This window comes from Bufo gargarizans, chromosome 1 (genome assembly GCF_014858855.1).
Source record: "Bufo gargarizans isolate SCDJY-AF-19 chromosome 1, ASM1485885v1, whole genome shotgun sequence".
In the NCBI taxonomy this organism is placed as follows: domain Eukaryota; kingdom Metazoa; phylum Chordata; class Amphibia; order Anura; family Bufonidae; genus Bufo; species Bufo gargarizans.
Window position 1 is genome coordinate 695,239,341 of NC_058080.1, and position 14,921 is coordinate 695,254,261.

The 14,921-nt window shown below is 43.7% G+C and overlaps 1 protein-coding gene across 1 annotated transcript in view; it reads left to right on the forward strand.

Annotated features, from left to right (window-relative positions):
* DHX29 (DExH-box helicase 29) overlaps positions 1–9,579 on the forward strand; it is a 51,654-nt gene extending 42,075 nt beyond the window's left edge. Inside the window, exons 27-28 of the mRNA XM_044276232.1 lie at positions 1,378–1,474; positions 9,330–9,579. Of these exons, the coding sequence (XP_044132167.1) occupies positions 1,378–1,474; positions 9,330–9,379 (147 nt within the window). The 3' untranslated portion in view covers positions 9,380–9,579. The remainder of the gene's footprint in view (positions 1–1,377; positions 1,475–9,329) is intronic.
* The last annotated feature ends 5,342 nt before the right edge of the window (positions 9,580–14,921 follow it).

Consider the following 14,921-nt stretch of genomic DNA (forward strand, 5'->3'; position numbering starts at 1 on the left):
CTCAGGTCTTATCTTACTGATGAGAATGTGGCTTAAATAGTGTTTATGACCTCTCAGTAAATTAGAGATAAGGGTTATTAGATGACCAGCACAATGTGAATTAAAAAGTACCATTCACACAGCTAGACAAACAATTAACCCTCTGTGACAGAACGGCTCCATATTTTTTTTAAAAAAGACCAATTTAAAAAAAGATTTTTAGCTCAAAATGATTAAAATGCAATCATAAAAAAAAAAATTGCCTCTGAAGGTGTAGATAGCCTTTAAAGATACAAGGTACCACGGATCATCTTCACAGACCCTGCGGCGTCTGTGACTCAACATGATAGAGTTGTTTTGAGTGGCTGATGGGGACCTACCAAATATTAGACAGGCGGTTTTAATGTTATGTCAGCATACAATCCCAATTCCCAAAAAAGTTGGGACGTTGTGTAAAATGTAAATGATTGTAATCAAAAACAGGATGATTTGCAAATCTCATATCTCTCTGCTTCTGAGAGACTCTACCTCTCTAACATGCTCTTTTTATACCCAGTCATGTGATTTAGTACCAAATTGCTCCTCCAAATGTTTTTATTAGTAACATTTACTTTTTCAGCCTTTTGTGATCTCTGTCCCAACTTTTTTGAGATACATTGCTGTCATCAAGTTCTAAATAAGTTAATTTATTTTTTTCATGAAATGGTAAAATGTCTGACTTTTAACGTCTGATATGTGTTCTATGATCTATTGTGAATACAATATGGGTTTGTTAAACTTTGCATTCTGTTTTTATGTACATGTATTAACATTTTATACGGCGCCCCAACTGTTTTGAAATTGGAGTATATATGCAAATCCGTTTTATGTTTTTCTATGACCATCTGATAATCCAGTATATTTGATAATCCAACATATTTCTGTTGCCATTAAAGGGGTTTTCCCATCTCAGACAATGGGGGCATATCGCTAGGATATGCCCCCATTGTCTGAAAAGTGCGGGCCCCACCACTGGGACCCACACCTACAATGAGAACGGAGCAGGGAAATTAACGCCCTCCATTCATTTCTATGGGGCCGCAGCTCAGCTATTGCCGTCTGCCACATAGAAATTATTGGGAGCATGCGCAGTGCGCTCCCATTCACTTGTATGGGAGCAGCGATTAGTGGGGGTCCTCCAGCCACAGCGCTTCCCACTTTGTTCTTGTTGTAGGTGCGGGTCCCAGCGATATGCCCCCATTGTCTGAGATGGGAATGCCCCTTTAACACTACATGAAAGAACATTTGCATTGCTTGCATTTGTGTATATTGTGAAGTCCATTTGTAATCTGTAAATCTGCCCGTATCTTCAGGCCTGTGAAGTCTTTTCACAACCTTTTGTTCTGTTTCCTTTCACAGGCTCCGGTGAAGATCGCCGTCATCTTTAAGGAATTGCGTGTTTTAATAGAATCTGTGCTGAAGGAAAAGTTACAAAACCCTAAAATGTCTCTTGAAGGTAACAGTTGTTTTCATTATTATACCTGGAAGATTTTTGGTTTTACAAAAGGAACAGTTTTAAATTTTTATAATTGCTAGAAAGAACAATAGACCCAAGGTGGACGGCAACATCTTGAGTTACAGCCTAAACAGATTATTGTACGCTGGTGTAATGACAACACTTATCGGAAGTCACCAGATATGCAAAATGTATAATTTTTTTGTTGGGTGGCAGGGGTTGATGCTTTGATTGACCGTCAGCCTTAGGCCTCTTGCACACGACCATATGGCTTTTTCAGTATTTTGCGGTCCGCAAAAAACGGATCCGTAAAAAGCAGAACGTAAACGTGTGCAAGAGGCCTTAGTCTACACATCTTAGAGCAGCAGTTTGTGTTCCAGATCAGTTACACATGCATTTTTCTGTGAATTTGCTGCAGATTTTGTTGCTGCTCTAACATGTGTAGACTAAGGATTTTTTTTTCTCCACATCTAAACATTTTCTAAAAGGAGTGTTCATGAGCAAAAATGTAATGGGGTTGTCTCACTTCAGCAAATGGCATTTATCTTGTAGACAAAGTAAATACCAGTCACTTACTAATGTATTGTGATTGTCCATTTTGTTTCCTTTGCTTGCTTGATACGGCCACCTCATATCTGTCCTGCAATGGTGACCATAACCCCTGGATATGATGTAATGTATAATGTGATGGAAAAATGAATCAAGCCAGCAAAGGAGGCAATATAGACAATCACATACATTAGTAAGTGCTTTGTATTAACTTTTTCTACATGGTAAATGCCATTTGCTGAAGTTAGACAATCCCTTTAATGCCTTTATAGCCATGCGATATATCTGGGGAAATCTAAAAGAAACTGCAAATTTTGGTTTGGTCATAAAATGTGTGGTTTGGTAATGGGCAGTGGACAAGTTTTTACTATCGGTCTTATAGTGCAGATCTTTTCGTGAATGGTGATGTAGACACCTGCAATTGTTAAAATGTAAGGAGTGCAGTCTCAACTCAAAGACCAATGTTAAAGGAGTTGTCTTAGGTTAGAAAAGATGATCCGCAAAAGTAATAAAACATGAAAAAACTATATAAATCTGGTATCATCAGATTTGTGTCAACCTGCAGAATACAGTTATCATATCATATATACCACTTAATGGAACCCCATACAGAATAAAAATAAAGAACAGAATTACAATTTTGCCCTCTTCACCTCCCCCAAAAAATGAAATAAAAGGCAATAAAAAATTCATAAAAAAAAAAAAGCAAGCATTCACACAACTACGTTGATGTAAAAATAAAAATGTTATGTATCATAATATATGGCAATGCAAAATACAACAGATTTTTAATAAAGTACATTTTATGATGCAAAAGTGGTAAAATATGAAATTAATATAGAAATCTAGTTTTACCATAATCGTATCCACCTGCACAATAAAGTTATCATATCATATCGACCACTTGGGACACCTCATATAAAACATTTTTTTTTAAAACACTGACTGAATTGCAATTTTTACTTCCTCACTACCCAAAAAATTGAAATAAAAAGTGTTCAAAAAGCTAAATGAATGCAGAAATGGTATCGCTAAAAACTACAGCTTGTCCCGAAAAAAAATAAATGATCCCACACACAGCTCAGTCAACAACCAAAAAACCCATGTCAGCAAATTAAAAACCATGTCAGCAAATTCCATATTTAAAAAAACTGATGGCATTTCCCCAAACAGCAGTTTGACTACATTTGGGGTATTTCCATACTCAGGAGAAATGGCGTAACAAATAATGTGATGCTTTGTCCCCTTTTAACCTTTGCAAACATGAAAAAATTGGAGCTAAAGCAACGTAAAATTGTCAATGTCAGAATCGCTTGGATATGTAGAAGCGTTCCAAAATCATTACCACATAAAGTGACGTGTCAGATTTGAAAAATTGGGTTTCTCATCCGTATATTGGCAGACACAGTCTTGACTTTGGGTATAGCTATTGGCCCCAGGAGGCGACAATAAGCAAAGAAATTGTTAGCTCCTCCTCTCAGCTATATCCCTCCTGCAGACACTGAACTAATCAGTTTTTGCTTAGTGTCTGTAGGAGGCAGACCTCCCTGCGTTGCAGGTCTGCTGTTTTTTTGTTTTTTCTTCTTTTCATTTTCTAGCGGGAGTTTCAGGCAGTCCGTAAAACTGCCTGCACTCCCATTTGGGAGACCAGGGGGTCACCCAAACCCCCTGCTCCTTCCCGTGCTCCAGAAGGAAAGGAGGACCAGAGGTTCCGGTAAAAACCTCTGTCTCCCACAGCCATCCACGCCGCAAGTCCCCTCTGTTCCGGTGTACCGTCCCTCAACAAGGGGCCACACACCGAAGGTCAGGTGAGTATAAAGTTTGGAGACTGTCCATAGTGCCCACCCCCCCTCCAGTTCCCTCTCCTCCCCACGTGTGATGGTCCCCAGGTGGTCGCCCTGTACTATGGGCAGCAATGAGAGCCCTTTAAATGTTAAATGGCACCTGGGGGCGTCCTCTATGGTGGGGGTCGTAGTTTCCTCCTCTGAGCGCCGCTTCCGGGTCTGCGTTTTGGCGGGCCGAAAGCGCCATGATTAATTGAGGCCCTGGCTTCTGTGCGGCTTATTCCCACATCAGATCCCCAGGCACGGCAGTACTCCGGGCAGGTCTCCGGGGGCGGCTGCTACTTTCTCTGATGGGGCGCCGGTATGCCCGTTCCCGGCCTACTCTTTTCAGGGTGCAAGATTTCCTGGACACTCCTGCTCCTTCCAGACGCAGCTCTCTCAGCCGGAAGTTCTTGCGTCGGCTCCACCGGTACGTGAGGCCCTGGCTCTGCGGCCTACTAGGCCACGTTCTCCGTGAGTGTTTGGGGGGCAGGGACTATACCCTCAGAGGTGAGACTTTCGCGCCCATATCTTTGGCCCACTGAGCTCCTCCCCCAATCTACTTAACCCCTTCCTTGCCTCAGTGCTTCTGTGGCTGGGGGGAAAAATAAAAATTACCTATCGCTCTTAAAAGGGCTTTGGGCTGTATGTAATTCCCACAGCTATTATTATTATTAACCCTTGGAGCTCCGCTCCAATTTTGGGCTTAGTTTCCATCGCCCTATAGGAGGAGTTGACCAGCTTGTTATCTTAGTGCTTGTAGTTCCCCACGTTCAAGCTTACACTGTGTCCTCTCTATAGCTACAGCACAGCCAGTGGCGCAATGGATAGGCGGCGTACTTGCCCTACTGCTAGCTACTTACACTAGGATGCTGTACATCCTGTAGCAGTAACAAGCCCCCTCCGTTTCCGGTGTAGCGTCTCTCCTTAAGGGGCCGTACACCGAACGTGTTGATCCGGCTGGGGGCAGAAGACGTCCCTTCCTTAGGTGGAGCACTTGCACTATCATTGGAGACTGTACATACTATAGCATTAACCTCCTTTCAAAGGCGGAGTAATTGCACTTCCACTGGATGCTGTGCAGCCTGTAGCATTACCCTCCTTCCATGAAAAAGGAAGCACTTGCACTATCATTGGAGACTGTACATACTATAGCATTAACCTCCTTTCAAAGGCGGAGTAATTGCACTTCCAATGGATACAGTTCATCCTGTAGCATTACCCTCCTTCCATATGTGGAGTAATTGCACTTCCACTGGATTGTACTACCTGTAGCATTATCCTCCTTGCATAGGTGGGAGCAGAATGCCCCCTCCATTCAACTATGAACATATCGATATTTTCCAACGTCTGGTGATGTCAGACTTGGAAAGAATTAAGCCTAAAGGCGCAGTTCAAAGAAATTTGTCCATATTAGAACTTAAAGCTTTAAAAGCTCTGGAAAGGGACAAATCTATTATCATAAAATCAGCGGATAAGGGTGGCAATCTGGTAATTATGGACCATGAGAAATACTGTAACCTGTGTCTTAACATTCTAAAAGACCCAAAGAGCTACCGTGTACTAACGGGGGACGCTGCAAAAACTTTCATAACAGAATTGAAAAATATACTTCAGTCGGGGAGAGACTTGAAAGTTATCAGTGGGTGTGAATATGACTTCCTCCTCCCCACTATACCCCAAGTAGCAAGGTTCTACGCACTTCCAAAGATCCACAAAGGGACGACCCCCTTAAAAGGTTGTCCTATCGTATTTGGGGTTAGGTCATTATTACAAAACTGTGATCTTTACATCGACCAGGTTTTGAGGCAATTCGTTCTCTCCCTCCCCTCTTACACGAGGGATACGATGGACTTCCTAAACAAAATTGAAACACTGAGTATTGACCCTTCCTGTTTACTCACAAGTATCGATGTGGAATCGCTATACAGTGCTATTCCACATGAAAAAGGGTTAACAAGCAGTGACTCACTACCTTCGTACAAGGGACATTTATTGCAAGGCACACAATGAATTTGTACTTGCTCTTCTTGAATTTACTTTGACGCTCAACTTCTTTTTATTCAATATTGTCCCGCGGGGACAATATCTAAGATCAGACAGAAACTGCTCTAGCCACCAAGAGTTTTTTGTGGAAGCCAGAAATCTACCAAACAGATTGACTGAAAGGGGATACCCGCAGAGAATTTTGCCGACTGCCTTCAATCAATCACTGACACGGGATAGAGCAGCTCTTCTTACTCCCAAACTTCAGATGAAGTACAGGCTTCTGTACTTCATCTCAACCTTTGACGTCGCAGACACTGAAGTCAGAGCAGTGTTGGATAAATGCTGGCCGATCCTATTAATGGACCAAGATCTGTCGGGTGCTATCTCACCATACCCTAGCATAACTTACCGGAATGGAAGGAGTCTGCGGGACCGTCTGGTGCACAGCCACTACGTAGCTCCGTCTCAGACAGGCACCTGGCTCGACCGTAGACCAGTAGGTAGTTTCCGATGTGGGAGATGTAAGGCATGGGATTATGTATCTGTTACAAAAACAAATAAATGTTCTGCGACTAATCGAATATACACTATGCGTGACTTCGCAAATTGTAAGACCAAGGGTGTAATTTACATCTGTCAGTGCACCTGCCCTAAGGACTACATCGTAAAAACTTTCAGGGAGGCTAGACGAAGAATCTGTGAACACATTAATGACGTACAGAACAAGAGGTCCACCCCTATAGCGGATCATGTGCTGGAATGCCACGGGGGCGACTCCAAGGTGCTAAAATTAGCATTTTTGGAAGTAGTGCCCCAGTCGCCAAGAGGAGGTGACTGGGATAGAAAAATTCTGCAGAAGGAGTCCATATGGATTTTTCGATTTAAATTCCAAGCACCAGTTGGTCTCAATGAAAGACTCAATTTCACTTGTTTCATTTAGGAATATGATCCCGTTACCACTCAACCACACGAGGGTCTTTTCTTTCTTAGCTCTAGTCTACCTTGCTTCGGTATAATCTAACTTACTGTCCCTGACTGGCCAAGATGCGAAAAGTGTCAAAATTTTTGCCACTGGCCTCTATCCCGGCCTCCTGACATATACGTTGACAAGAGTCCGCCCGTATCTTGAACTGACCTTTAGTTTAGCTGTTGGTTCTATTAATTAGGTGGAGGCAATCACCTCGGATTATATGAACATCAGCAAAGGGCATAGGTAGGTGCGCATGAATGTCATATCGCATGTGGGGGATTAAGCTGAGTACAATCCACCCGCCCTGACATCTCAATGACTGTTTTGCGCAAGTGTGTTCCATCTAGATGCTTAGGCTCGGTCGCTTATAATGAGCAGCATCTGTGCGTGCCCACTGGGTCGTGGAGTAACGTCGGCCTCCCAGTAACCAGGGGACGCTGTGGGCGCTCCACAGGAAGTGACCTGTACGTTCCACGTGCGTCCCATCCGCCGGAAGTGCTTCTTCCGGCGGGCAGAAAACAAGTAGCGCACCGCTTCTTAAGCTGAGCCTTCTTTACCAGTCTGGTACAGCAGCACGCACCTGCCGCAGGCTTTTAGCGCGCTTTTTGGGATATGGTAACATGTAAGTAAGCAGGACACCCCTCTTGGAATGTGGGTTATGAGTGTGATTTATTGAGACAATGATGCCTTTTATCCCAGGTAAATGAATCATTTCCTTATCATAGGAATCACATGTGATGCCTTCTCTGCAAATCCATGCTACAAGCCTCCGCCACGTAACGTAATATATCATTCTTTTGGGTATCTTTTTGTTTGTTTGAGGGGCCCAGTATAATCGTTTGTATGTCCCTAAGCAACCCTCTGATGAACCCAGGTGGGATAAACGCGTTGGAGTAAGAGGGAAACCCAGTCTGTCTGAGGGCCTACTAGGATAAGCCAGGGAAGGCACGAGGACGGGGAGATTTCACCTTCAGGAGTCATCCCCTGGCAGAGGTATTGGTTAGGAAAACATTAGGGATAATAGTCCCTCCTTCCACCACTACCTCCGTCCATCCTCCCTCTATAGTTTCTGGTGATCCCCAGTGTTCCTTTCATATTGTTGTAGACAAATTATTAATAGTTGTAATCAGCTCGCATCAAAGTTTGTGTAAGGAAAAAGGCATATCCATCTTCCCTCAGCTGCAGTTAGAGACAAACCCAAGTGCTACCATCTTGATTGAAATTCTGAGCAACTCCTCCTCGCCCAGTCTCCGTCCTTTATTGACTAAACAAAAGGTGTAAAAGGGGCTGGCCCAAGACAAGGATACAGGAAGTGATGACATACAGGAAGTGATGACATAGGAAGACAAGCATTTAGAATAACATAGCCAGCTAACAAACACATGTATACAATAATCTAACATTACCACTGGAGCGAACTTTATCAGTGATCAATGCCAGATAAAGTTACTATGATCCACATGCAGGTTTATTTACAGTACAGCGTCATTATCTCCAGCGGCTGATCAGGCGCACTAGAGACAACAAACGCACGTTTCTTTACAGGACATACACGGGAAGATATCCACTCCAATGGTTTACCCTGACACTGAGAGACATGATGACAATACACAATATATTAAATACACATCCTAATAAAATTTCCACAACAATATTGATCATTTAGCTACTCATTTGTTATCGAATTCCTTTACGTTTATTAGGATTACACTTTCCTTGTTATATATCTTTAGGTCATCAGGCCTATTAAAATTTAGTTTTAATGGTCTTATTTTGCATAGGTACTTTGCTATGTCCGAAGTTTCCATTTTTTTATGGATTCGTTTGGCCATGGTGGAAGCGTACTGCATCAGGGGTGCAGGGCGGCTGCCTGGTCGTCTGGGCACACTTTTCCAGGGTGCACACCTTTGCATCTTCTGACACTTCTCTGGGGCGTAGAGTTTTGCAGAAAGCGTTCCTCGGATTGGCCGGATGGCTTCTTCATTTATGACCCATCCTGGGGACTGCTCTGGAACGTCCCAAGGTCAAGACTGTGTCCCCCAATGATATGGATGAGAAAACTAGATTTTTGTACTTACCGTAAAATCTGTTTCTCTTCCGTTCATTGGAGGACACAGCTCCCATCCTGTATGTACATTACTGGTTCGCCTAGATGGGTCCTTCTGGTTCTTGATGATGACCCATCTCCGGTTTTCTTCCTTTTTATTGTTTGCTGTTGGCTGCTCCTACTGCTTTTATACAAACTGATTAGTTCAGTGTCAGCAGGAGGGATATAGCTGAGAGGAGGAGATAACACTTTCTTTGCTTAGTGTCACCTCCTAGTGGCAATAGCTATACCCAAGGCCAAGACTGTGTCCCCCAATGAACGGAAGAGAAACAGATTTTACGGTAAGTACAAAAATCTAGTTTTTGTCCTTAAGGGGTTGAACAAATGTCAGTGGGTTTCCGCTATACCTTTATTTTCCTTTACCTGAATGACTGACAGGGCAGCAATAATTTTCATTTATGTCCTGTACTTTTACAGATGATGAAATTTTAAGAATCATCAAGGAACTGATTAAAACCGAAAAGTGAAGCTCATTGGATTCCAATCCCAAGGATTGCTGTACTAGGATGTAACCGGGCAAAGACATGAGCATTTAAATCCTGTGGTATTTCAGCTCTGCTGTGTATGACTAGTTTTCTACCTCTTATCAATGTTGCCTGCAGCGTTGAAGGGAAATAATGACATTATTTTATTCATCTGTTAATGAGTTTCAAATTAAATTCAGTGCCATATTGGAAGTGTTTATGTCTACTTTTGTTTTATGTTACAATGTGTTATATATATTATATATAGATTCTAGTACTGTTAGCCTCTGCTCGTTCATTCATCTACAGCAGGCATCCTCAAACTGCGGCCCTCCAGCTGTTGTAAAACTAGAACTCCCACAATGCCCTGCTGTAGGCTGATACCTGTAGGCTGTTCGGGCATGCTGGGAGTTGTAGTTTTGCAACAGCTGGAGGGCCGCAGTTTGAGGATGCCTGATCTACAGTACCTATGCACTAAGCTTGTAAGGCACATTCATCTTCTGAAGGACTGACTCTCTATAATGACAAAGATAGTGTAAGGCCAGGCACACATGAGCGAGTTCTGTGCGTGAAACTCACAACGTGTGTCAGCGTGAGGTCCTCTTCTGATTTCCGCTCCTCTGACATGATCGCACAGCGTTATAATGCTGTGTGACCCTGAGAGTCCTGGAATCTATTGAATTATACGGACATAATGCTGTCAATGTAATACAATAGAATCCCGGACTCTCAGAGTCGCACAGCATTATAAATCGGTCGGAGGAACAGAGATCAGAACGGGACCTCACACTGACACACGCTGCAAGGTCCTCACATTGAACTCACTCATGTGTGCCTGGCCTAAGACCAGGTCTATGGTCTGGCCCCGAGAAAACAGGCCCAGGATTCTTATTAGAAGTTCGAGTAGCTATCATGTCTGGTAAGGCAGGTACCAGACATGCAGAGCAGAGGGAAGGGAGACCAGGTGGCCTAACACAAGGGAGAGGGAGGAGTGGTGACCCCTTACTCACCTAGCACTGGCAGCTGGCTACCCTGACGTCCCTAGACGGGTTGCTCACCCATATGCCGATCACGTACCTCGTTCCTGGCTTACCCTGAAAGAAGCCCTAGGTAGTGAGAAGGGCGGTGGGAGCACTAGTCCTCACCACTGACACCTAGGGTAACAACGACAAACAGTAGGAAACAGACTGGAGAGAACCGGAGATCCAACCGCACTGGTTCCAATGGCTCCAGCAGACTCCACAGCAACACCACCTGAGGTCAGAATAGATAACCTGAACGAAAGGTCTATATCTGGCAACAAGAGAAGTAGGAAGAGAGAATATATAGTGGCTGGGAGTGGCAGACACAGAACAGCTGAAAGGAAAACTACCGATACCTAGATAGGACAAAAAGGATCGCAAACCAAAACAGGAAAACCTGGACCGGAATCCATTCCCACAACTAGGTCATGGAGCAATCCCTAGAAATCGGGCGAGTAGCCACCCGCTGCGACCTTCTGACCCCAGGCACCACAGGGTCAGCGATAGGTCGTGACAGTAGCATGCAGATTTTGTTGTTCTGTGTTACCGCCTTAGGGCTCATGCACACAAACGTATTTTCTTTCTCTGTCCGTTCCGTTTTTTTACTCTGCATGCATTCCGTTTCCGTATGTCTGTTCCACAAAGAAAAAGAACATGTCCTATTATTGTCCACATTACAGACAAGAATAGGACTGTTCTATTGGGGCCAGCTGTTCTGTTCCGCAAAATACAGCTATCTCCATCACAGAGAAAAATGACTTTTCATATAAAACTTTTACTATTAGATATTAAAATAATACCCCACAACACGTAGAAAATATGATAACATACTGTGCCAAATAGAAAAGGCAGAGCCTTACTTTGGACGTGTCCAGGATAATACCGTCCAAATAAACAAAGATGCAACAACTTAAAGTTTGGAGACCGAGGGCTTGGATATTTGGCATACGAGAAGTGAGGTCAGGACGGGGGGGATTATTCCCTGATGTATCCCTAAAGGCTACCTGTCACATAAGGTGTACAGGAAAAAAGACAATGCTAAATGAATATATGACTCACTGGATCCAAAACTAAGGAACAAAAGGGAGACCCCTGCATAAGACCTGGCACTCTCCCTGACTGCACAGCCTATGCGAACACCCCAAAGGTGGATGATCGCATATCCTCGTACCTCGACTATATAACACCTGAACACCCTACAATAGTGAGGGGTCACGACCACCGGCTCCCTACACTAGACATGGAGGGAGTCAGGGTCACCTGGGATCCAGCAAACATAAAATCACAAATGAATGTACAACACTTATCTTGTAGAAGACTGGGAAATAGGATCAGCATGCATACACACTCCAGGAAGTTGTATAAACCGCACACTAATGCATTATGGGGAGGAATTTAAAGGGATGCAATCAGTCCAACTACAAGACAGCTGAGAGAGGCTAACGAGATGAGGAACTGAAAACCAAAACAAAGAAAGCTCAAGGAGGAGGTTCTGAAAGCCATCTGTCAGAGCTTCTCAGATGTCTGGTTGTGACACTACCCCTGCCTGCAGGCGAAGCATCCGCCCCGAAAGGGGCGACCCCACCTCTCGGTGGCTAAGCCCTCACTGTCACCAGCGTGGAACGCACATGTGATTCCAAAACCGGAAGTGCGTCAGCACTCCTGCTGATGATGCTTCCAGTGTATGGAACGCATCAGGGAGCGTGCACAGGGACTAAGGGGAGCCATAGCAGCAGTTAAAACAACTGGAGGAGGGGAGAATAGCGTATTTAGAGGTACGTTACTCAAATTCAGGGCTAGATGGATAAAAGGCTTATATATAAGACTGTGCAAATAAATACATCTTTATGAGTACATATAGCTACATATCACCCACAGTATCAGTACCTATGTTGATAACCTCTTACGTCCTTTTGTGTCGTCTCTACCATCTTATGTAAGAGACACAACAGATTTGTTACTTAAGATTGAAAATATTTATGTAGATGAGTGTCCATCCAGCCTCTATTGATGTAGAGGCCCTTTACACTAGTATCCCCCAGGAATGGGGTATTACAGCCGTGAAGTACTTCTTAAGTACCCAAGGGACTTAATTCAAGTTACATTCTGAATTTGTTATCCAAGCACTTGAGTTCATTCTATTGCATAATTATTTCATCTTTGAGACTAATTTCTTCCACCAGCTCAAAGGTACGGCTATGGGTGTAGCCCCTGTGCGCCCAGTTACGCCAATCTATTCCCGGGCTGGTGGGAGGACACAATTGTGTTTAATGAGCCATGTCGTCGATGGTCCCCCAACATATTATTTTAGGGGAGGTACATCGACAACATGTTTATCTTATGGGTTGGCACTAGGGACTCATTCTCTGAATTTGTGACCCACCTTAACATCAATACGATAGGCCTGAGATTTACTCATGAGATCAACAGAGACAGTATTGCATTTTTAGCCATTCGATTACAAAATATCAGGGGGAGCTGCACACTGAAACCTATAGAAAACCTACGGCTACACACAGCCTGTTACAGTGGGACAGCTATCACCCGTGAGTCTAAGGGACAATAGGAAGGAATTGCTCCTCATATGAATCTTTCTATTGTCAGGCTACGGACATGCGTAAAAGATTTCAACAACGAGGATACCCTAATAACGTCCTGAGAGATGCCTTTCTGCACTCCAGTAGAATCGATCGCCACTCCTTATTAGTAAATAATGTTCAAAATGACCAAGATAAGATCAGTAATGTCATTAAAATAATTGGCACATATGATTGTGAAAACCAGAGAGTAAGGGGTATCCTAAGAAGATATTGGGATATCCTTCTTACTGACCCTGATGTAAAAGACGTTCTCCCCCCTGTACCAGCAATTACCTACAGACGTGGAAGATCTTTCAGAGATAGGTTGGTACACAGCCATTATCAAAAACCGACAAAAGCAACAACATGGCTCAATTCGAAGCCGGTGGGCACTTATAAATGCGGCGGGGATTGCATTTGTTGCCCCTTTATTTTGAAGTCCAAACTATTCACCAGTAATAGTTTGGGGATAACATATACCATGCGTGATTTTACAAACTGCCGCACACAGGGAGTCATTTATCTTTGTACTTGTGGCTGTCCTTTGAACTATGTCGGTAAAACCAAACGCGAATTAAGGAGACGAGTTGGTGAGCATCTGGGTGATGTGAGAAACCGTAGGGATAAACCCATCGCATGTCATGTGCTAGATGTTCACAATGGTGACGTTAATACCCTTCAATTTCAAGTTATCAAGGTCATACGACAGTCGCCAAGGGGTGGCGACTGGGACAATAGAATTCTCCGAAAGGAAGCTAAGTGGATAGATCGCCTTAAATCGGTGTATCCCCGGGGATTAAATGAGCAGTTTTCATTTAGCTGCTTTATCTAGGTGTTTTTCTCTCTCTTCTCTGATTAACCGTTTCTATGGCGATCTGCTCACTAATTTTTTTGAAGCTTAGGATCGTCTGCCTCACATCGAACCGAGATTGGTTCATATACATAGTGATCATCTCTGATGGGGATCTGAGTGGGACATTATTTTGTCCCCAAAAGTTTGTGAACCCTTTGGAACGATATGGATTTCTTCACAAATTGGTCATAAAATGTGATCTGAGCTTCATCTAAGTCACAACAATAGACAATCACAGTCTGCTTAAACTAATGACACACAAAGAATTAAATGTTACCATGTTTTTATTGAACACACCATGTAAACATTCACAGTGCAGGTGGAAAAAGTATGTGAACCCCTAGACTAATGACATCTCCAAGAGCTACTTGGAGTGAGGTGTCAGCCAACTGGAGTCCAATGAGATGAGATTGGAGGTGTTGGTTACAGCTGCCCTACACCGGAAGCATCATCGGCAGGAGTACTGGGGCACTTCCAGTTTTGGAATCACATGTGCGTTCCACAGACCGGATGTAGCGCATGTATCAGTGTCGGCTTCTTGATTTGTTGTTTGAGGAGGAGGGGTATCTTATGAGCGCCAAATTTAAGGTAGTTAAGGCTGATTTACCATCTAATGACGTTGGGGAAACGCGTCGGGTCAAGCATTCATCATATCCACTCGCAGGGTCACAGTAGATGACAGTGAGGGCTTAGCCCCCGAGAGGTGGGGTCGCCCCTTTCGGGGCAGATGCTTCGCCTGCAGGGAGGGGTAGTCTTTAGGGATACATCAGGGAATAGTTTCCCCCCCCCCCCCCCCATCCTGACCTCACTTCTCGTATGCCAAATATCCAAGCCCTCAGTCTCCAAACTGTAAGTTGTTGCATCTTTGTTTATTTGGACGGTATTATCCTGGACACGTCTAAATTAAGGCTCTGCCTTTTCTATTTGGCAAAGTATGTTATTATATTTTCTACATGTTGTGGGGTATTTATTTTAATATCTAAAAGTTAAGTTTTAGGGTACTTTCACACTTGCGGCAGAGGATTCCGACAGGTAGTTCCGTCGCCGGAACTGCCTGCTGGATCCGGAAATCCAGATGCAAACGGATGGCA